Genomic DNA, 22,561 nt, shown 5'->3' with positions numbered 1-22,561 from the left:
TCAATCTAATTTTTAAATTTCCAATACTTGACAATGTAATTTATATCCGAAGTTAATTCCCAATATGAACTGTACGACATCATGTTATCAATGAAATGTCATGCAAGTTCAATACAGTACATAAGTTCACTGCTTATACAGACGGGCACATTATTAGTTTTTAATTTGTTTGGAAAAATTGGCAGACCTTAAGAGTCAAATTTAAAATGATATTTTATTAATTAAAGTGTGTATCAGTCCAGATTTATGTATAAATTGAATTAAAGGTTACTGCCAAATATGTATACTTTTTAGTCATTCATAAATAATTTTGGAGAAATAGCTAGTAAGATATTCCTTGAACAATTTACTGTTCTCTAATGTATAATTTAATTTCATAGATGCCTGACTGAACATTGTGTTTTGTTGTTTTTTTAACATGAAATTAAAGAAAACATTAAATATGGCTAGACCTTGAATACAGCTAGACCAGGTATTTATAATATATAACTTTAAACATGCCTATCAAATTTGTGTAATGGCCATGCTCTCTTTTGAATATGGAACCAAAGAGCTAAAAATTAAACACTCAATGTACTATTTAAACTGGCTGTTAACTGCCTAGATGCACAGGCAATTGTCAGTATCGAAAGACAATGTTCAAGGTGCTATATCCAACACCCTTAGAGAAAATGGTAAAAATTGTAATTAAAAAATTAACAAGAGCTGTCTGTAGGACAGCACGCTCGACTATTCTAAGTGCTTGATAGTAAAAGAGCCTTGATAATGTTAAATTTTTTAAGTTCACAAAAGGGCTAATTTTTTTTTATAAATTCATGTTATAGGCCTTAGAGAGAGTCTAATTATACAGTATTGACTTGACTATTCGGAAGGTAATGTCACAAGGGTGTTTTATTGAGTATAATAATACTAATTACATGTACCTATGAATACATAAATTTGACAGAAAAGGTACAAAGGCTTTTTATTAAGATGTTTTATCAAGTAAATCACTGCTTTATTATTATGAATGCATAAAATTGTCCCAAAAAAAGGCACAAACCCTTCAGTAGTTATTGAGATAACAGCTTACAAGCAAAACTTTACCATGAATTTCTAAGTTGAAAAAGGGGAGAAAAATCAGCCTAAATGCAAGATAGAATTATGGATCTTTGTCAGTGACCTACAATTATGACCCTAAATGCATATGTGAAGTTTTAAATAAATATCTTTAATAGTTATTGAGATATGTAAAACTTGCATGTAAACATTAACCAAGAGACTAAGTAGAAAAGGGGATATGAATCAGCCTCCAATTATGACCCTAAGTGCATGTGTAAAGTTTCAAGCAAATATCTTTGAAGACCTTTAACCAAAATTTCTAAGTTTCAAAGGGGCAAATAATTCTGCAAATATTGCAGGCAGAGTTATGCAATTTTGCAAACTGATGTACATTGTTACTATAAAAAAGTATTTTAAATTTCAATTGAATATCTCAAGCAATAATTCAGATATTTGACTTAACAAAAACACTTTTACCAAAATTTCTAAGCTCCAAAGGGGCATAATTCTGTCAATATTGTAGGCAGAGTTATCCAACTTGTCAATCTGATGTACCTTGTTACTATAAATAGGTATTGTAAGTTTCAATTGAATATATCAAGTAATAATTGAGATATTTGACTTTACAAAAAACTTTAACCAAAATTTCTAAGTTAAAAAGGGGCATAATTCTGTCAATATTGTAGGCAGAGTTATCCAACTTGTCAATCTGATGTACCTTGTTACTATAAATAAGTATTGTAAGTTTCAATTGAATATCTCAAGTAATAATTGAGATATTTGACTTTACAAAAAACTTTAACCAACGCAGACGCCGACGCGGACGCTGACGCCGACGCCGGGGCGACTACAATAGCTCTCATATTCTTCGAATAGTCGAGCTAATAAAATGTCTGAAAACCAGACTTGTTTGTAAAGTATCGTATATGAATGGTTAACCAGACAGCCATCTAAAATAAGCAGCTAAGATTAAATGGTTTGGTCAGAAGACACTGACAATAAGGCTGTCATGTTCCTATACTGGTTGCATAGATCAATGCCAGTATTTAGCCGGAACTCTCAAAACGTGACTTGCCCCTGCCACAAGTATAGAGCTCCATACAGTCTAACCATGCTCTATACTGTTGGTAGCTCAATATTGTATTCTGATTTTGAAATCCCTTCAACATTGAATGGATTGTTCCAAGTTCAAAGCTGGACAAATCAATTACAAACATTCAGCCAGTTATAAGGGTTAGGGAGCTATATCTAAACCCTTAAAATATTGATTTCATTATAATGCCTGAAATCAAATATCCAAAAATAGATTTGTACATTTGGAATGCTAGCAAGTTTTATCTCCTATAAACTTGTTTGTTTGGGTTCAGTGCCAGTTCTCTTTTCAAACATATTTTATTGTACTAGGAATGGTATTGACTTCCCTCTATGTAATCAGTATTGTACTTAAAACCAGTAATTTTCTGTTTGAAGTTTGCAAATACCTTTCCCCCATAAATCTTCTCAATCTTTGACCATTGAAATCCAGGAAAAATTAACTTTCTCTTCCATCAAATTGTTCAGTACACACAAGTTGAAATTAACTGAAATTGCCACTTTATTGATTGATTGCAATCTCTGTTATACTAATTTAGAAGGACATTTCTTTTGTAAATAAAGGTAGATATTGAACCAAATACATGTATTTCAGATGGAGGTATGATTGGTCTATACTGGTGGCACATGCTTATCCCTTTCTGTTCAAAAAGTATAAACTAAAGTTGACCAAGTCTGACATGATATTATTCAGAACAATGATCAAAATCAGCCTTAAATTTTATGTCTAAAGACCATGCAAAAAGTACCTAAATGCATTTATTTAGAAACCCTTGCAAATTTTGTAACAGAATAACAAACTTACTTGTTAAGAACAATCATAATTCAGAAATATATTTATTTTATCTCCAAAACTATCTTTCCTGCTACAAAATAACCAAAACTCAAACACATAATTATTAACATGTACTATAAAACCTTTTCAAACCTAATTGACACCCATGTCAATAATTTGTCAATATACTATATCAATTATCAACAAAATCTGATACTTGTGATCAATGCTTTACAGTAATCAAAGAATTAGATAAAAATTCCACAACCTAAATTAATTGTCTCAATCTTTATGATTAATGAATCAATCAGAAACAATATAAATCTATATACATAACATGACGGGATGGTATAAATGACGCATTATAGAAATATATCTATAAATAGTCATAGATTACATGTAGTGCTTGTTTGTTTGAGTGTTAGGTAGAGTATTGGACTGTGAATTGGGCGACCCAGGTTCGATTTCTGCATGCAAAGGTCACTTTCATTGTGATAAATCATGAAATCCTTTCTACAGTCATTAACACTGTACCTCTGCTCTGGCATGTACAGAAGTAATATCAGTTCCTTGCGAAAGTGAAGGCAACTAGTACTGGTTAACTGCTAGACAGCCTGCCAGGAACGATGCAGTGGCTGGACTGTGCTCTGGAAAATTCAGTGTGACTTACTGCAGTGATATGGAGTGAAAACTACCACCACCACCACCACCATCTTGTTTGTTTGATTTATTGGGTTTAATGCAGTTTTGAAAGGTCAATAAATCTTTGAGAATAAACTTAACAGGAAGAGTCGAATAGGTCATCTGACCATGGCATCGCAAGTTTGAGACCTAGCCATAGCACAGGCTTTTCAGTGATGAATTGATCAATTAATCTCACTGACATCTTCCACACTGTTTAAAATGCTTTTAAGTGGAGAAGTTGGAACTCACTTGCAAAGATCATGCTTTATTATGTCCCAGTCTATTGTCAAAGTAGTTTACACATACATATAACTACTGGAAAAAGCATAACTTTGTCTTGAGCCAAAGATTTCAAATAGAATATTTACAAAATTCAAATATTCTGTCCTAAAGTTAATAGTCCCTATTATTATCTTAAACAGGACATGTTGTACATGTATACATAAAATAACTTGAAAGTTATGCTTGGTCACTGCTTTCCAATGATTTCCTTTTTAAGCCATTATCATTCAAAATGTAATCAGTATGCATATGTCGTGATTAAATCAATCCCTCTTACAAAATCACGTTTTAATTTTGTATACAAATACAAAATAGGAAAATCCATCAGTACTTGGTAGAGATGAATAGAATATACAAGTTTACATGTTTTAAATCTTACTGTGCAAATCTGATTTTATTTACTTTTCACTACTGTACAAATAAGTAATTTAAAGTAGCAATAAAATACATACGGACATTTACCAAAAATACATGGGTCGCTATTGAAATATCGAAGGAGGTCCATATTTCACAAGTCTGATAACACCAGATGATTGACATGTGAACAAAATAATCTGCATACTTCATTTTTAAGCACTGATTAAAAACAATTATGAATCCAATTCTGGTCCAAAACAAAATTCCCTGTTTTAATGTTTATCAAATATTTAAGAAAGAATGTTAGAAGGCAGTATCTAGATAATATGTTCTCAAAAAGTTATTATTTCTCCACAACTCACTGTCAACTTCCTCATATAAAGCACGGAGTCAATACAAGGGGATAATGCATAATAATAATAGAAGTAGCCCAATCTATAAAAGAAAATTGTAATTTAATGCAGTAGCTTAAAACATTCAAAGTCTGTATTCTAGGTTATAAAGAAGTTTTCAAATCTTGGGTATCTGATTGGTCAAAACTGGCTCAGAGTGTGGACTGACCAGTCAAAATACCTGAGATTCTGGAAAAAAAATTCTCAGAATTTTTTATTTATAACCTTGAGGTCTAATCTAATTGAACAAAAGGTTGTCTCAGACTAGTTCACAGTGTTCTGATAAAAAATTTTGAATGCTACTTTCAATATGTAAGAATATTTTGAATTTTAGAAAACATCACAATTTCTTATTGGTTACTTGATTAAGCACCGTTATTTGAGCAGAAATTTGCATTAAAACAATGTTTCTTTGGCTATATTTCTCCCCAGTTATTGCAAGATGTTCATTTTACTCAATAATGATATTAAATTGCCTTCATATTCAAAAGGAGCATTTCTGTGCAAGACAAACTAGAATATAATTTTATTTATGGTATTTCCTTACACAAGATTTTCTTTCAAGATGCTTACACAGTTGATTTTGATAAAAACTTTTTTATTGTAAAATGTGTGCATAATAAACTTGCACTTCTCTACAAGGGAACAGCTCCTTGTTAGTTGAAGAAGTTTTAATATAAGCCTGAACATTTAAAATGAACATTATTTCCTTTTTGGGAAAAAACATTCATCATTTTCAAGGGAAATTTTCAAATATGTACTGAACAGTACCAAGGTCTGATGGCAGGAATGTGCGGTCTGTTGGCATGAATGTGCAATGCGATGGCATGAATGTGTGATAGCATGAATATGCAATGCCATGGCATGAATGTGCAATGTGATGGTATGAATGTGCCTAGAAAATGGCATGAATGTGCAATGCGATAGTATGAATGTGGGATGCAATGGCATGAATGTACGATGCGATGGCATGAATGTGCGATGCGATTTCATGAATGTGCAATGCGATGGCATGAATGTGTGATGCGATGGCATGGATGTGCAATGCGATGGTATGAATGTGCCATGCAATGCGATGGCATGAATGTGTGATGCGATTGCATGAATGTTCGATGCGATGGCATGAATGTGCAATGCGATGGTATGAATGTGTAATGTGATGGCATAAATGTGCGATGCAATGGCATGAATTGCAATGCGATAGTATGAATGTGCAATGCTATGGCATGAATGTGTGATGCAATGGCATAAATGTGCGATGAGATGACATGAATGTGTGATGTGATGGCATGAATGTGTGATGGCATGAATGTGCAGACAGGCTGAGGGTTAAATCTATTTAGATTAATAAGTCTGGTTAGAATGAATGGATAAGCATGCTGGCTATGGAAAATCTGACGACCATCACACTGCCATCACTTTCACCAAAATTCTTGTAAAAGAGACACTCAAATTTTCTTGATTAATACAAAAAAACGTTCTCCCACAAATTAAACATTTCTCATTTATTGACATTCACATTCTTAATTTTTTGGTTGTATATATGTGCTAAAGGAATTTATATTGTAGTAAGAAATTAAATATATCTTTAAAGGACATATTTAGGTTTAATAGGTAATTTACAAAGATCTTGAGCTATTCTTTTGAGATGACAAGTTCAGACAGATTCTTTTCACAACAATTTTAAATCAAACATCAAATAATCACGTTTTTGTTGAACTTAATATCATTTACAGATACTTTGGATCCTGAAATATGTCTTTGTGAAAGGATAACGGCAGGTCTAATATAGTTTAATCAAGTCCCGATCGTCGTGGCTTTCAGCCAATATCAACGAAAAATTTCTCAATCAGAGATTCCTTTTATAACTTCGTAAATTGCAATGCTAGATAATATTTCTGCTGATCCTTCTTCATTGTCAATTTTCAATCTTCTATAATAACAGATATCTATTATGTAAAGAATTTTCTCCGGTATTCAATTTAGGTATAATAATATCCCACACATTCAACCTTTATGAAATGCGTGTTTACAATATTATGATATACTTTTTTCAAATTGTGTCATTGGGCAGGTTTCCAAACTTCCAATTTTATCTTTTGTGAAGAATAAGAGCTCTTTGTAAAAAGATTATTTTAAAAGAACCCCCCCCAATGACACCGTATGGGGTTTGCTGAAATAAACTTGATAAACATAATTGCTTCTTTTTTTTAAATAAAACAAATTTTCTAATGTTTATAACAACAAAAAAAAATTTTCTTTAACTAATAATTGTATAATACTAATTTATCTCTGTATTATATGAGTGTTTCATCAGTATATCATTACGTATTATATGAAGACAGTTGCAAACCATAGCATTAACAACGTAAAGTAATGAACAAAACAATGAAGATGTGCATGCTTATATAAAATTCCATTATTAACATTATCTAGTATAATTTTTTGTAAATTTCTCAATTTTAATAATTTTTTTTAATTCATTCAACTTAAACTATATAATAAACAAACTTTAGTAGATAAATAAAACTAGGACAATATTTTATATTTTTCAAGTAAACAAGCAAATTCGTTGAATTTATATTCCCCGCCAAGTACTGGTTATTATTACACAACAACTGAAGACATAAGGCTTTATTAATATATTAATCATGGCATAAACAGTAATATTCTTTGAACTTGATGAATATTCAGGGCAATAACAGAGCCATAACTTTGTGTTAAATAGTAAAATCTGGAAATGCCAATGAGATGTATGCATACTACATAACTAATCAAGGGCCATAAATCTGAATTATAAGTATCTGACCGGAACAAGGTGACTATATGCACATCTCCTCTTAGTATCCCATAAAGTTTCATTGAATTCCAGCCAGTAGTAGCAGAGAAGTAGCGAGGAAACAAATATTTTTCTATATGAATACTGCATAACTAATCAAGGGCCATAACTCTGAGTTAAAGTGTCTAACGATAAAAAGCCGACGATATGCGCATCTCCTCTTGGTATTGAAGGTTCCCATAAAGTTTAGTTGAATTCCAGCCTGTAGTTGCAGAGAAGTAGCGAGGAAACGATTTTTACTCCATATGCATACTGCATAACTAATCAAGGGCCATAACTCTCAATTAAAGTGTCTGACCGGAACAAGCCGACGATATGCGCAATCTCCTCTTGGTATTGAAGGTTCCCATAAAGTTTCATTGAATTCCAGCCAGTAAGTTGCAAGAGAAGTAGTGCGGAAACGATTTTTACTCTATATGCATACTACATAACTATTCAAGGGCCATAACTCTGAGTTAAGGGTCGGACCGGAACAAGCCGACGATATGCGCATCTCCTCTTGATATTGATGATTCCCATAAAGTTTTGTTGAATTCCAGCCAGTTTAAGTTGCAGAGAAACTACTCCGGAAACGAAATTCGGACGGACGATAGATGGACGGACGGACAACGCCAAAACTACTCATATCCCCCCCTCCCGATTCCATCGGCAGGGGATAATTAAATCTGATTATCTATTGCTAAATTACCTGAGATTGGTGCTTCGTCTGAAAGTGGTGCAATGCCATCAGAATCCCCGCCCCTGTGCTGTTGCCGATTCATGGCTCGCTGCCTGGTTGCAAGCCGTGCCCTTGACAACTGAGGTCCAGATCTGAAACATTCCAGGTAATCATTTTCAACTCTTCTATAGCATATAATCATATACGTTATCTTAATTAACTAATCTTTTTCCAACCAGTGTATTAAATTTAAATAATAAATACATGTATATTGTTTTGGACAATTTCATATTGATCGATGTCTTCAGTGATAAAACATTCAATAAATAGAGGATATTGAATGAGTGTAAGTTCAATACTGAATTTATTGCACGAGTTGAATAAAATTATATTATGCGAGCCTCTGGCGAGCATAATATTATTTTATTCAACGAGTGCAATAAATTCAGTAATTAACTTACACGAATTTAATATTCTATTTATCACAAACCCAAAATAAAGACCGTTTAAAGTGAAATAAGAGTCATTTTTAATTGACGCGCCTATAGTATAACGCTAACATTTAGCGCGTCTTTACGCTATGTTTGTATAACGCTAATGACGTCACATCAAAATATATGAACGTCCGTGCAATACCATATTTACGGAGTCGCAAAATCGGCACTGGTGTGTGATAAATGACATTTCCTCCCTATCTACAAGAGTTTTTAATATAGAACCTATATGCATTCAAAGTTATTATGACTGTATAAAAGATTCTTGTATATGGAGCTTCAAAATAAATTTTATGAAAAATAATAGCAAAAGTACTGGTACACAACAATTACATTAAATTGAGGTCCAAGAATTCAAAATGACCATTTATTTTACAATTAGGAATAAACTTAAATTAAATCCACAGCAATAATTTGACTTCACATCAAAAAGCAGTAACTACATTATTATCCACCAACATGTTTTTACAATGAAGTCCATTTGTAATATTCACATTTTTTTAGGTATCTGCATACAGAAAATTAAATAAATTATTAATTTAATCCACCCATTAATGAAAGGCAAACACCACTTTTATGCTACCTTTACTTAAGGATGATAACACTGCCAAGATTTTGTTGTTGTTTTTTTAGTTTAAATATAAACAAACGACCATAAATACATAAAAATGTCAACCTCTGATCACCTTACTGTAATAAAATGGCTGACAACAGTTGATCTTTAGTACCATTCCTTATCTCCAGGTACAGGAGAGTTTATTGTCACCTCCTCATGGTTTATTACTGCACAAAATAAGGTATGGAGCTTTATTGTTAATCAATCAATTATTCACCCTTAACCTGCTGAAATTTGTGTAATAGACTTGTCCAGCTTCCATTTATGGAACTGTCCATCATCATTTTAGGGGATGTCAAGATGAAAATTCCAAGTTACTCAGCCAGTGGTATAGAGCCTGGTCAGACTGTACAGAATATGCAGGCAGGCCTAACTCAATACCAGTGACAAAGGCTAGTCTAAGCACTAATTGGTAAGGTCAGTTTTATCAATATTCATCTGGGTTTTTTTCTGTTTTTTTTTCCATATACTTTTTGCAACTGACGTTTTACATTGCATCGGTATAAATGTACCTCAGAATATTATATGAATTATTTCCCTTTTTAAAAACTGATATTAGCATGAACCATATCAGTATTCAGTAAGTTCATGACTTCTTCAAGTCTAATTTATTTTTACATCAATCTTGGTTATTGTTAACTGTAATAAATTGATATTTAAATTAGAAAAACCTGTCAAGGTGCTGAATGCTGTTATTCTTCAGTTTTTGTATGATCTAGTCAACAATATTTACCTTGTGGACAGAATAAATCATAGGGCCATATAAGTATGTCATTCAAAATGAAAAATTTTATGATCTTTATTTCTTATTTTCAATGTATGGCAATGTGTTCCTATTTTTTAACATACCAGTATTTATATGTTCACCAGTTCAAGTAAATTATTAACTTAAACTGAACGTTTATTTTCTTTTCCTTGACCTTTGTCAATTTACAATATGATAAGATATATTTAATTTAGCCCAAAGATTCTTACATTAGGTCGTATCAATATTTTATCCAATATCTACAGTTAACGATCCAATTTTCTATACCATACTACCAACAATTGGTTTACTATATTCAATCAAGTGTTTCTACCTATACCTTGATATTAACAATGAATTGCAAAAAGTTATAAAATTATTTCAATATGCAAATACCTGCCATAGACAATTAAAAGTTCTTAATCCTTAACCTATTTGATTTCCTGAATGGACATGTCCCAACTTACAGGTAGGAACAGTCAATTGTTAATTAAGGAATATTTTGTATTTTATTACACTGAAAATTTGAAAGTCAGTCAGGCAACAGTATTTAGCCTGGCCAGACTGCATGGATGTGCAGACAGATCTGGCTCTAAAACAGTGCAGTAAAAGACAAATGGCTTTCAGTACAGTACTCTTATGATTAAAGATCTACTTAAATATAAAATATAGATAATTTCATTCAAGTTAGATTTATACAGGATTGAAAAATATCAGAAATAAAATTTTAAGCATGATATTCAGTTAATACACATAAACTGAAAAGGAACCATAGTTAAATGTTATCGAATGGGAGCACTGAGCATATAAAAAATCCCAAGTTAATTTTGCAGCAAATATTCAAGCTGAAATACAATATTTTCTAAAATGTTTAAATTTTGTTTTCAAAGATTATTCCTATGTTTTAACATCTGCCAAAATTCAACAACATTCAATAGTAATCTGTAATTACGATGTAATTGTTTTTTGATGATGTCACAAAGTGCGTCTTAAAGTTCTTACATTTAAAAGTTTGGAAAAACTTTCTACTTGCTTCACTAAATATCAAAACAAAATATTTCATCAGTCCTTAACATAACATTTTAAGTCCCCAAATGTTATAATGAAGAGCAATTAATCTGAATGAAGGGAGGTAACTATGACAGTCATAAGTTTTCACTAAATGCAATTAAGTCAATAAGTAACTTAGTATTACTTAATATTAGGAACAAATTTCCTACCATACCTGATGCATTTTCTAATTAAACAAAAATAGTCTGCACAGAAAATAATAATGTATATAACTAACTTCAAGAAGAAATACTTCAGAACTGAACATTATTTCCAACCAATATTAATTTTAATCCTTATTTCAATATTCACATCTGTATGCAGTATAAACTTATGATATGATATGATAATGTCACGGTGAAAAATCCTAACAAATGATCAATATCGGGTACTGTAATATAATTCTTAGTTACCCAGTTCCCGACATGACAAGTATTGACGCCTTGTGGCGTAGTATTGAGAATAGTGAATCAATAATGGTAACATGTGGCTCAGCAATTTGTGACAAACTTCACACAACCATATAGATTTAAACAATAGTTTTGTAAGATTGGCTAGATTAGAGTATACATAATGAATAGCATGTCAATTTAATTCACAGATGACGGTGTGTGTGTGGTTTGGGTGGGTGCGGGTGAGGTGGACATGGAAAAAAAAACAATCCGAAACAAAACTTTTTATTACGAATCAACAGTTGTTGTAATTACTGTACGTGACTAAAAACTTGATCAGTTTACATGTTTAAGAATATTTATCTGAGGCAAAAGAAGCCTTGAATTTCTGCTTATGCCTGCAATTTCTAGGAGGGGAAATTATATCATCTCTTAAAACGTTTTGTAAATATTATATTTTATTCTGGTACTTTTGGAGATATTTCTCAAGACAATTTTATGAGAATATTGTTTGAGATGTTTTTGTTCAGAAACATCTCAGTATCTCATGTCAGGATCCTCAGCACTTAAATTTCAGTTAAGTGTAAATATATGTATTTTAGATCAATCATGACGGAAGCTTGAAGCTCATTTGAACCAGTCTTAAGCCAGATTCCTGGAACTAAGCAGTACCGATGTCATATTCGGGCTTTAACCCACAATGCCAGGGTTGTGAGGCAGACACCTTAAACACTAGGCCACTGCTTCTTTATTGCTAATAAAATAAAAGATTATGCACGCTTCTTTAACCCTTACATAATATTTGTATATTTGACATGCACTTTTTAAATCTAAACCTGTTCAAGAGATTTCAATCTAATCAAAATTTGAAATATTGACCTGCCATTAGCCAAAAAACTGCTTCATTGTCCCTTACATTGGAAGTTTTAAAATGGGTTAAAAGGAGTTTAAAAACAATTTTTAAAGTAACTATTTAATGACCTAAAAACCTTTTAAAATGCCTATTACATGCAAATTGCTGAATGAAAATTAAGAAAATTTTAAGTCACACTATGGTGTAAGCAAATTTTATCCATGTTTGTCATACCCACAAAATAAATAAAGTAAAAATCTGCACACTTAGCTGTTACCAAGCATTGCTCGGATATAGCAATCACACTAGTTTTATAATTTTAAAACTTGTCTTCATAATTATTTGAATTCAACTTGAAATTTTTAATTCAGTATTCAATGTAACACAATATAAATATTTTCTTTAAACTTCTAGAATATTATACAATATTTTTCTTTAAACTATCTTAATTGGACCTTAAGTTAAAGTTTAACTTTATGCTGTCCCTTTACTCAACGAAATAAGTTAAATATAATCAACGAAATAAGTTAAATATCATCAACAAAATAAGTTAAATATCATCAACGAAATAAGTTAAATATCGCTCAACAAAACAAGTTAAAGATCATTAACGAAATAAGTTAAATATACCTCAACGAAATAAGTTAAATATCATCAACGAAATAAGTTAAAGATCACTCAACAAAATAAGTTAAAGATCACTCAACAAAATAAGTTAAAGATCATTAAGCTAACTGAATTTAGTATTTTATGTCAAAAGATTATTCAACAATTCAATTTTTTTATATCAACTTCTCAATATATACCATACCTCCATTTTTTTCATATATTATAATATTTCCTTTTTTCGAAACGAAAAATTCTATGTGGCACAAAAATTACAATTCTATTTTCATTTATCAAAATCTTAAAATCCTGAACAATAAATGGAATGTTGCAGTGGCAAGCTGGCCAACTTCTCGCAAACAATTCCCGATGAAGTCCTATGATGACCTTAAATACACGTTCGATTTAAAACGATACTGGTTTGTATTATTCTTATATTAAAATACTTTATTGAACAACTTGATTTTAGTTCAAACAGTAGTTTGGTAAGTCTCCAAGTTTTTACGGAGCCTTTAGCACTATTCTCGTATTTCCTTTTAAATTAAGAAGCCTGTTTATCACTTGTGTCTTTTCATTTTCTAGCAGTTTCAATCAATATTCGAATAATTTTCTCTCCTGTTTCCATTCACCTCTCCACTCGAAAACCATTGTGAAACTTAGTAAATAACATTAGCATATAAAGAGACAAACAAAAACCGGATTGAAAATCAATTGGTTAATTTAAATCCTGTGAAATCTTCAGGGCTAAAGATTTTAATGTTGGGCTAATTCAAACTGCTTAACCATGAAATATTTTAATATTATGGCCAGATCCTTTCTTGTATATGATTTATGTTGTAACCTACTTTATATATTCATTTATATCTTGTTCTAAATCTGTAACGTTGATTATGAACTTATGGATTTGTGATTCAACAATACAAAACACATACCTTTATTATTCCATATAGCAAATGCCAACACCTACACGCATTTCATATTTTACTTCTTAACTAGCACAATTAAATCCATTCACAAAAAAACCATATTGTTGAAATGTTTAATTATATAAGAATTCATAAATTTTGCTTTTTAAATAATCATATCTTTTTTTAAAATAATCATAACTTTTTTTAAATAATCATAATATGGCATTTTCAAATGCAATTATTGCAATAACATTTAAAAGAACAGACTGAGAGAAAAATTTTGAAAAGAGAAAAAAATTATATTTTCCTTCTCTTACACAATATTTCTTTCAAATCTTTTACCAAAAATGGGTTAAGTTTAAATAAATCATTAATGCCACGCATTGAACTGATAGCTTGCATAAAAATAAATCTTTTCAAGACAAGTTTGGTGTTATTATTTTGTACAAAAGAATTTTACCATTATTTACATAGGTATGAGCCAATTAAGCCTTTACAACCGTAACCTTGGTTTGAAATACGCTAAAACCTTAGCTAGCATAGAATGACAATACACCTATATCTTATCATTAAAGTATTGATAAAGTTCGACCCATATCAATCTTTTTGAAAATGATTATCGTTTATTTGAAGAACAACCTGTCTTATTTTCTTTCTTCAATCAAGCAAAGCTTTCTATTTAAACTCTGCACATATTTGGTAATACATTATCATCATATATCAGAAATACATTAACATTTTTTTTTCACAAAAAGGATGAAATAAACTTCTAAATTTCAATACAATAAAGGAATCAGAATGGATTTTTTATGCTTGGGAATCAATTCCAAATTGTATTTTGCTTAAGTTCAAATTACCATGAAAAAGATTTTTGACATAAGGATAATTTGTTTTAAATGGCAAGTCTAAACATTAATCCATAATAATATACTCCACTGTCACCTGCAGATCAACTTAAAATATAATATTATATTATTCCAAAATTACACTTGTATTTGCTTAATTACTAAAACTGCCATATGAATGTATTACATTATTTTTTAAAGTTACATACAGCTTATGCTACCAATAAAAGTGTGCAACACTAAAATAGTGTAATGTGAGAAAAAGCTAGCCATAGTTGTAAACTACTAAATGACAATATTTGCTGGATTTAGCCACAATATGTATTAGCATTTACTGAACAGAATCTAATTGTTCATGACAACTGTACCAGTAATTACCTATTCTCAAAAAATAACTGCCAACATCTCAATAGTGATCAAATACATTGGTAAAAGAGGTCAAATGTCTTAAAAAATGTGTGTTATTTGTACAGCAAACTCTGTCATACCAAGGGTTTTAAATGCAGGCTTTCAAGTGGCCAGTAACAAAAAAGTAGGGATAAAAGTAGGAATTTTTTTGTAAAAAAGTAGGGAAAAGTAGGGATTTTCAGAGCCTAAAAGTAGGGAAAGTAGGACTCTCTACTCACCATTTTTCCAAAGTAAAATGAACAAACTAAAAGCAACTTGCCCTACTGATCTAAAACCTAGGGAGGCAAGTAATAATGTAGGATAGATAAGCATACCTTGCAGGCAGACTTTCAAGTGCCTCCTGAAGCACTTGCAATTCTTCTTTTGGATCAATATCAAATGAATCTTCTGATCCTTGGTTCGTGGCAGCAACATCTAGGTTTTCCATCAGATCTTGACTAGTTCCAACACCAATAGACTTGGTTTTAATGAGAGGACTTAAGTGGTTTTTAATGTCTGACTTGTCTTTCTGTTGTTCTCCTTCACTGTTTGTTATTTTTAAATCTGATGATTGCCCATCATCACAAATGTCAATGGCATCTGGTTGTCCAGCTGAGTCATTGAGAGAGCCATTAATGTTTTCAGGCCTCTCATCTTTTCCAGACATGTCATCAAGACCTTTGTCTTCAATTTTATCAATATCTGATTGTATTGAACTTTCATTTTGATTCCCTGCTACATTTTGGAGCAAGCCAGATGCTGCTGGTTCACTTACTGAACTATTTTCATTCTCCAAAGTTTGACTATGATCTTTTTCTTCCATATGTTCCTGACCATTGCTATCTGGCATTAAGTTCATGTTTAAATCATCTTCATTCTGTGTATCTAATGCCTGAGCAGAATCTACAAGATTACGATTGTATTCACCCATATTATCTGCCATACCAACAACATTTTGATTTTCATCAACATAAGGATCTTTTTTCTCCCCATTGTCCTCATTGTCTGAACTTGTATCCATTTTGTCAACACCATTTGTAGGACCTGTGGCACCTTTTAACGTGTCAGATATATTTCGTGAAGTATCTGTTTTACTTTTGTCTCTGCTTTCTGATTCATCTGAACTATCAGAGTCTATGCTTTTGCCCTCCATCTCTAATTCTTTATACTCATTTTCCTCCGTCAGTTGTTTCTCAATATTGTCACTTTTATACCTATTTTCATCACCACCACAAATGTTTGTTTCTTCAACACCAACTGGCTCTTCTTTAACACATATACTATTTTCCTTATCTCTCTCATTTGATACACTATCATCCTCTGAAATTGTTACTGTTTCCTTATTTTCCAGGACTTCCAGTGTTGGAAGAATATTTACAACATCAAAATCTTTTTTATGTTCAACACCATCTTCCATTGATAAACTTATCAAATTCCCAGAAAGTATCTCATCAGGTTCATTTATTGACTTTTGTTCATTTTTCTGATTCACTTCAATATCCTTATGACTAGAAAGATCATCAAAACTAATGTTATCATTATCTTGTTGCATTTCAGGAAAGGACTTAGCTTCCGTGACATTCAAATTATCATTAAAAGATTGAACATTAACCTCAGGTTTGCTTAAAACAACTGTTTCATTTTCAACTATCTTGTCTTGATAACAAACCAATTCTGGTCCACTTTCATTTGTTATATCTTCATTTCTTAATTTCTGAATTTTCGGATCTTCATTTATATTTACACATGACTCAACTTTAACACTTTCATCATAAATTTCCTTTGCGTGCTTGATTATATCACTTATATAGTTTTCAACTTTAATTTCATCACTAGGTAATACATCTAATTCATCCTTGCTACCTTCTTGATCTTTGGCTGTATCAGTGGCAAGTTCAGTAAGATCACTAAGGAATTCTTGATTAAAATTATCTTTCTCATTGTCATTCACTTTTGGTCTATTGACAGGTGTAGTATTTACATCATCCTCGTCCATATTTTGATTGTCAATGTTTTCTATTTCCAGAGTTGTTGGATGAGTAGCAACAACAGTTTTAACAGTTTCCAAATCTGGGATATCAGCAGTATGAGGAATATCATAGGGAACAAAGTTTTCATTATATGTGGGAGTAACATCAGATAACTGTTCTTCCTTATTGCTTTCTTTTGTGTCACTTTCTTTAACATTATGTTCATCACATGAATCACTTAATGAGTCTTCAGACATTGGTTTTTCTGACCTGATAATGTAAGCTGGAAGACTTTGAGTTAACCTATCAGAAGGTTGTTCTCCCTCTAAAGAATCAATGCTTATATTCAAATCTAATGAATCTTCTGAAAAGTTCTCATTATCAGTTTCAGCATTCACTCCAGTCTTTTCATCATTACTTTTAGTGTCACATAAATTGTCTGTGATGTCTGAAACTGATTTAGATTTTTTAGGTGGAACTTCAGAATCTTTTGACTTCTCACTATCAACTCTTTCTCTTTTCCCTAAAACAACATTGTCAGTATTTTCAGTAACCAGTGATTCACTTGTTTCCATGGATACATTTTGAAGGATTGAGTTTTCATTTAGGTCCATTTTAGCGCTTTCATCAGTGTGTTTGTCAGTATTTACACTCATCTCTGGTTCAGCCATATCATTACCACTTTCATGAGACATTTCCTCTGAAGATATGTACATATGCACTGGTTTTCCATTTTTACTAATTGCTTCCTTCATTTCAACATCACTATCTAAATTGTCAAGTTCAACATTACTTTCGTTTACTTTTGCTGCTTCAATATCCATTTCATTTATATCATTTTCAATATCTGCTTTATTGGTATCATTTGTCTTCATTTCTTCTTCAGTATTCACCATAGAGTCATCTACTGATACAGATGTTGTTAAAAATGGAGGTACTTTATTTGAATTAGAAATTCCTGTTTGTAATTCTGAATTCATTATATCAGTATAATCATCCAGAGCTTGAGATGTTCTATGGGCATCAGGAGCCGAGTGGCATCTAAAGTCATCATCAATGAAATTTGCTCTGCCCTTTTTCTGCCTTTTCTTAACCACATAGCTGGTAGTCTTATTTTGTTCATTTTTAATTTCTCCCATATCAGATTCCTCATTTTCAGCGACAGATTCTGGTACACTTGCAAGACTTGTTGCACTTGCCATCTGTCTAAGTGGTGAGGTTCTGACAATGTTTGATCCACTGACACCAAGTCTTTCAGCCGACAATGATCCAGTTAGTCTGCCTGTTGGTGAAACAGCACCAGCTGCTCTTGTTGGAGGAGAAGCTGCACCACTCTGTCTCGTTGGCGGAGATAAAGCTCCACCTAACCGAGAAGATGGTGAATTAGCTCTATTTGGTCCCTGAACTTTATTCTTTTCAGTTGTAACTTTCAATGCATTTCTATCATGTTTGTCACCTTTGCCCTTATCATCTTTCACATCCTTAGGTTTTGGTCCCGGTTTTGATTTTTGGTCCCTTTGTGAAGCACTTCCAGGTCTTTTCTTAATGTCAGCAATTCTACTTGGAGCTGGACTGGTCCTTTTTCCTGTTACTCTTTGAGGAGATTCACTTTTTGTTACCCTTGCTGTTCTATCAAAACCTGTTCTTGGTTTCAATTCAGTAGTTCTATCCCTTAAAACTTTTGTTCTTGGAATGGTTTTTATTTCTTTTTCTTTTGTTTTTGGCACATATTTAAACTTAGGCTCAGGTGCCTGGTACAGTCTACTTGTCACTTGCTTAGCAACAGAAGATATCTTCTTGTCTTTCTGATCCTTTAATCGTTCAGTATCCATATTGAAATCTTTTGAAATGTCACTTATTCCACTTTCGATTGAGTCAGCACTGGAGGATCTTCTAAGACGCCGTGACCTTGGTGAAAGCTGCTCCCCACAATCAGCTCCCTGAAAACAAAATGAAAATTATGCTTTATTATTATTCATTCATATAAAGATTGATTAGTCGTATTAAAGTATCATCAGTAATCATGTAATTTAAATGCAAACTTTCAAGCTGTATTGGTATAGGAAGATCAAAGATGCCCATTTGTTGTTTATTGTATTGTATTACTGAATAAATGGGTTACTGAGAAAAATCACAAACCATCTGAATGTAAGCTATAGAGATTCTCAACACAAAACAGCTAAACATCCCTTGTGAGCTTCAAACTCAAAAGGTGCAATTCATTTGCTCAGGAACCTTTATCACTTAGCCACAGATACTTTTATGAATCAAATAAACTTGTAACAATTTAGACTATCAGAGTTTGCTGTTTCATTTGATATGAAATTAAGTATGCATTCTATATTTTTGGAGGATACCCACATTAATCTGTACATCAATCCTTTTTACCTCTATAACAATGTCAATACCTGTATATCTAATAGACTAGTAGTTTTCTGTGAGAAATCCTGGTCTTGTATGCTAGGATCTAACAGGAACATTTCACTACATGCTGTACGTAGAGGCTGAGGTTTCTCTTCCCGCACATTACACAATTCCTGACTCTCCTGTATATAGACTTCTAACTGTACTTCCTGTTTCCGAATCTCTCGCACTTTTTCCGTCTGTAAAAAAGAAATTAAACTTTACCATATATATTCATTTCCAACAACAGTGCATTATAATTACCTCTCATATTAACCAAGAAATAAATTAAATTAAAATATTCAATTCTGAACAATAATTTAATGTTTCAGTTATCAATTTTGTTTATTATTCTTTACACATTATTGCATGCATCATACTGTTAATATATATGAAAAAACAATGTTCAGTCAAAAAATGAGTTTTTTCTTTAAAAATCAATTGTTGATAAAAAAAAAAAATATTGCAAATTAAAGAATCTGATGATAAAGTACAAGAAATACTATCCTATTTTAGTTTTTAAACATCTTATCAAAGTATTGTGTAAAAAAAAGTATTAAAATAAAAATATTTCTAAATATTTAACAAAATTTTCAAAATTTTAACCTTTCATAAAATATTCCAATGTTTACTCTAAGATAATAGACTGTAAAGATCACATACATTATCAATAAATGTCCAACATAAACTGGATCCCCCCTCTAGAGGGCATGACCTGTCTTTTAATACTTTTTCTTAAAAGCATTTCATTGTCATATATCACAACAAAATCCCCTATCTAATAATTGTATAAAAAAATCATAAATCTTTACAAAAAAATCAGAACAAGTCAATAGAAAGTGTTAAAAGTCAGAAATTCTTACATGGTTTTAATGTCATAAAGTTGAATTGGATTCTTTTTATTTCTTTAGGTTCTATTCAATGGACAATTAGCATGTTTTTAACAGTTTGAAATTATAGGCAGGGATTATGATCTCTTATGAAAGGGAGATAATACTATCACAGATTTACAAGTACAAAATTAATGTATTTTCATCACAATGCTTAAACAGATTAAAGAATAAGATTTGTATACAATTTACAGATTTAAAATAGAATATATATCAAGAGAAATGGTACATGTGAATGCATGTTACTTGCAATAATTACTAAAGGACACAATGTAAATTATACAAGGTTAGCTTTTAAAAAAGCTTGTAGCGACTCGCTTCGTAATTTTTTTCAAGGGGTGTGTTTAAATGTAAAAATGACAGTTCTGTTAGCTGAAGAGACTTCAGCGAACATCAAAATAAAAGTGAAGTCAAAACTGGCCCGGTGCCCGATGGCCAGTGTATATAAGTTCAGGCCAGTGTAAATTTAAGAAAGTTTTGTTAATTATTTAGTAGAATAAATTCAAAATTGGAATTCGGGCCAGTAAATTCAAAATCTTAAACTCATTGACTGAAAGTGACATATAAAGTTCTCGCAGTTTAACCAAGATGAGTATGAATATATATGAAGGTGCATGTAAACGGATTGAATGAAGAAACTATGTCTATGCACATTTACTATATGGCCTGTTGACCTTGGCCACAAAATGTTAGATAGGTAGATTTCATAAAGATGTCTCTTTATACAAAATTAAGTTGTAATACATGTATGTTATTTAGTATTGGAATGAGAGGCACAAGTCCTAAAGTAAACACAAGTTGTCAATCAATTCAGCCAGAAAAGCCGGGATCCTATTAAAAAATATAGGGATCCCGGAAATTGACCAGTCTAAGAAGATGTTTTTCAGATAAGCCGGGATCGTATTAAAATGTAAATAGATCTCACGGATTGGCCAGTTCAAGTATATAGTTTTCAGAAAAGCTGGGATCGTTTTAAAACATATAGGGATCCCGGGATTTGACCAATTCAAGAAAATAGTCTTTGATTTTTTTCCAATTGATTAGGCATATAATTATAAGTATTGTGATTTCCGCATTTTAAGTTTGTTAATAAATAGCTCTAAATATGTCTATATTCTAAGTTAAATTAATTTAACGTTCATTATATACAATAAAAAAATTAACGTTTAATGGCCTTCCATTACGACAACAATCAACACAAATATAGTTCATTAGGTTTTTCCTCCATATCTTATACGATCCCGGATCCCGGGCGTCCCGGATCCCGGCCAGTAAATACATACACTAAATACCGGAAAGGATAAAATGACCGGAAAAAAAGGAAAAATAAAAAATGCACAGAACCAGATGTATACTTATGTTAATTAACCAAACGAAAACTTACTACAGAGAAAACAGGTGAAATCGCTAAATCAGAAGTCAGTGTAAATATGATTTACTGAAAAGAATTCATAAAGACAAACATTTTAATCATCATCATATCTTTGCGCTCAAAACAATACTTGCTGATTTTTAAAAATGGCGTGAAAATTGAAGGTTTTTTGACGCTATGTAAGATTAAATTTGATTGGCTAAATAATTTTGGATCCTAGCCCTGATAGATAAATTTTGTAGAAAGCTGGAAGCCAAGCTTCGATTAAATTTTTGGATAGCTTCGGAGTTTTAGGTTGTTTCTCAGTAAAATCCTACCGTAATACCGGCTCGCCGTGGCGAGCCGGCATAATTTACATAATATTATGATATTTACAAGACATACAATTAATGCATTAACTAAGTAAAATGAATACCACCTATGTTTATGTAAATTATATGCAATTTGTTTATAAGAAATTAAGAGAAATTCAAGTCAAAATATATTGGTACATTGTATGAAGACCCACTACACTTGCAGAAGTTACAAAAGTTGAGATTTTGGGATCCTAGAATCAGACTTGAACGATCTTAGAGTGAGACCAGAACTAGTAAGAACCTAATATTTGTTTAAAGAAAGAGAAAGAGGTCTTAAGACTATTTAACAGTCATTCGTTTCACCATTAGTTTCAAAACCTACCTTTGGATAAAAATTCTGAAAATTTAACTAAGAATTACAATGAAAATGTCATAATTTCCATGAACTTACTGAATTATCTATAGTTTTATGCTATTTTTTGTAATACAAAAAGCTTATATATTAACATGACCATTATAATTTATTAACTGTGAAATAAAATTGAAATCCCCTTAAATTATATATCAACAACAAAAATTCTGAATTTCTGAAATTACCATCTAATTTTGATATA

At 31.5% G+C, this 22,561-nt stretch overlaps 1 protein-coding gene across 4 annotated transcripts in view; it reads right to left on the bottom strand.

The window, feature by feature from the left end:
- LOC132717901 (centrosome-associated protein 350-like) overlaps positions 1 to 22,561 on the bottom strand; it is a 114,271-nt gene that overhangs the window by 4,741 nt on the left and 86,969 nt on the right. For all 4 annotated transcript variants that reach the window (XM_060701481.1, XM_060701482.1, XM_060701483.1 and 1 more), the window contains 3 exons: positions 19,395 to 19,589; positions 15,352 to 18,926; positions 8,151 to 8,272 (listed from right to left, as the gene is read on the bottom strand). In XM_060701481.1, coding sequence (XP_060557464.1) covers positions 8,151 to 8,272; positions 15,352 to 18,926; positions 19,395 to 19,589 — 3,892 coding nt within the window. The remainder of the gene's footprint in view (positions 1 to 8,150; positions 8,273 to 15,351; positions 18,927 to 19,394; positions 19,590 to 22,561) is intronic.

Source organism: Ruditapes philippinarum, unplaced genomic scaffold (assembly GCF_026571515.1).
Source record: "Ruditapes philippinarum isolate M1 unplaced genomic scaffold, ASM2657151v2 ctg2793_1_1_1_1, whole genome shotgun sequence".
Lineage (NCBI taxonomy): Eukaryota > Metazoa > Mollusca > Bivalvia > Venerida > Veneridae > Ruditapes > Ruditapes philippinarum.
This window is presented reverse-complemented; position numbering and strand designations above follow the sequence as displayed.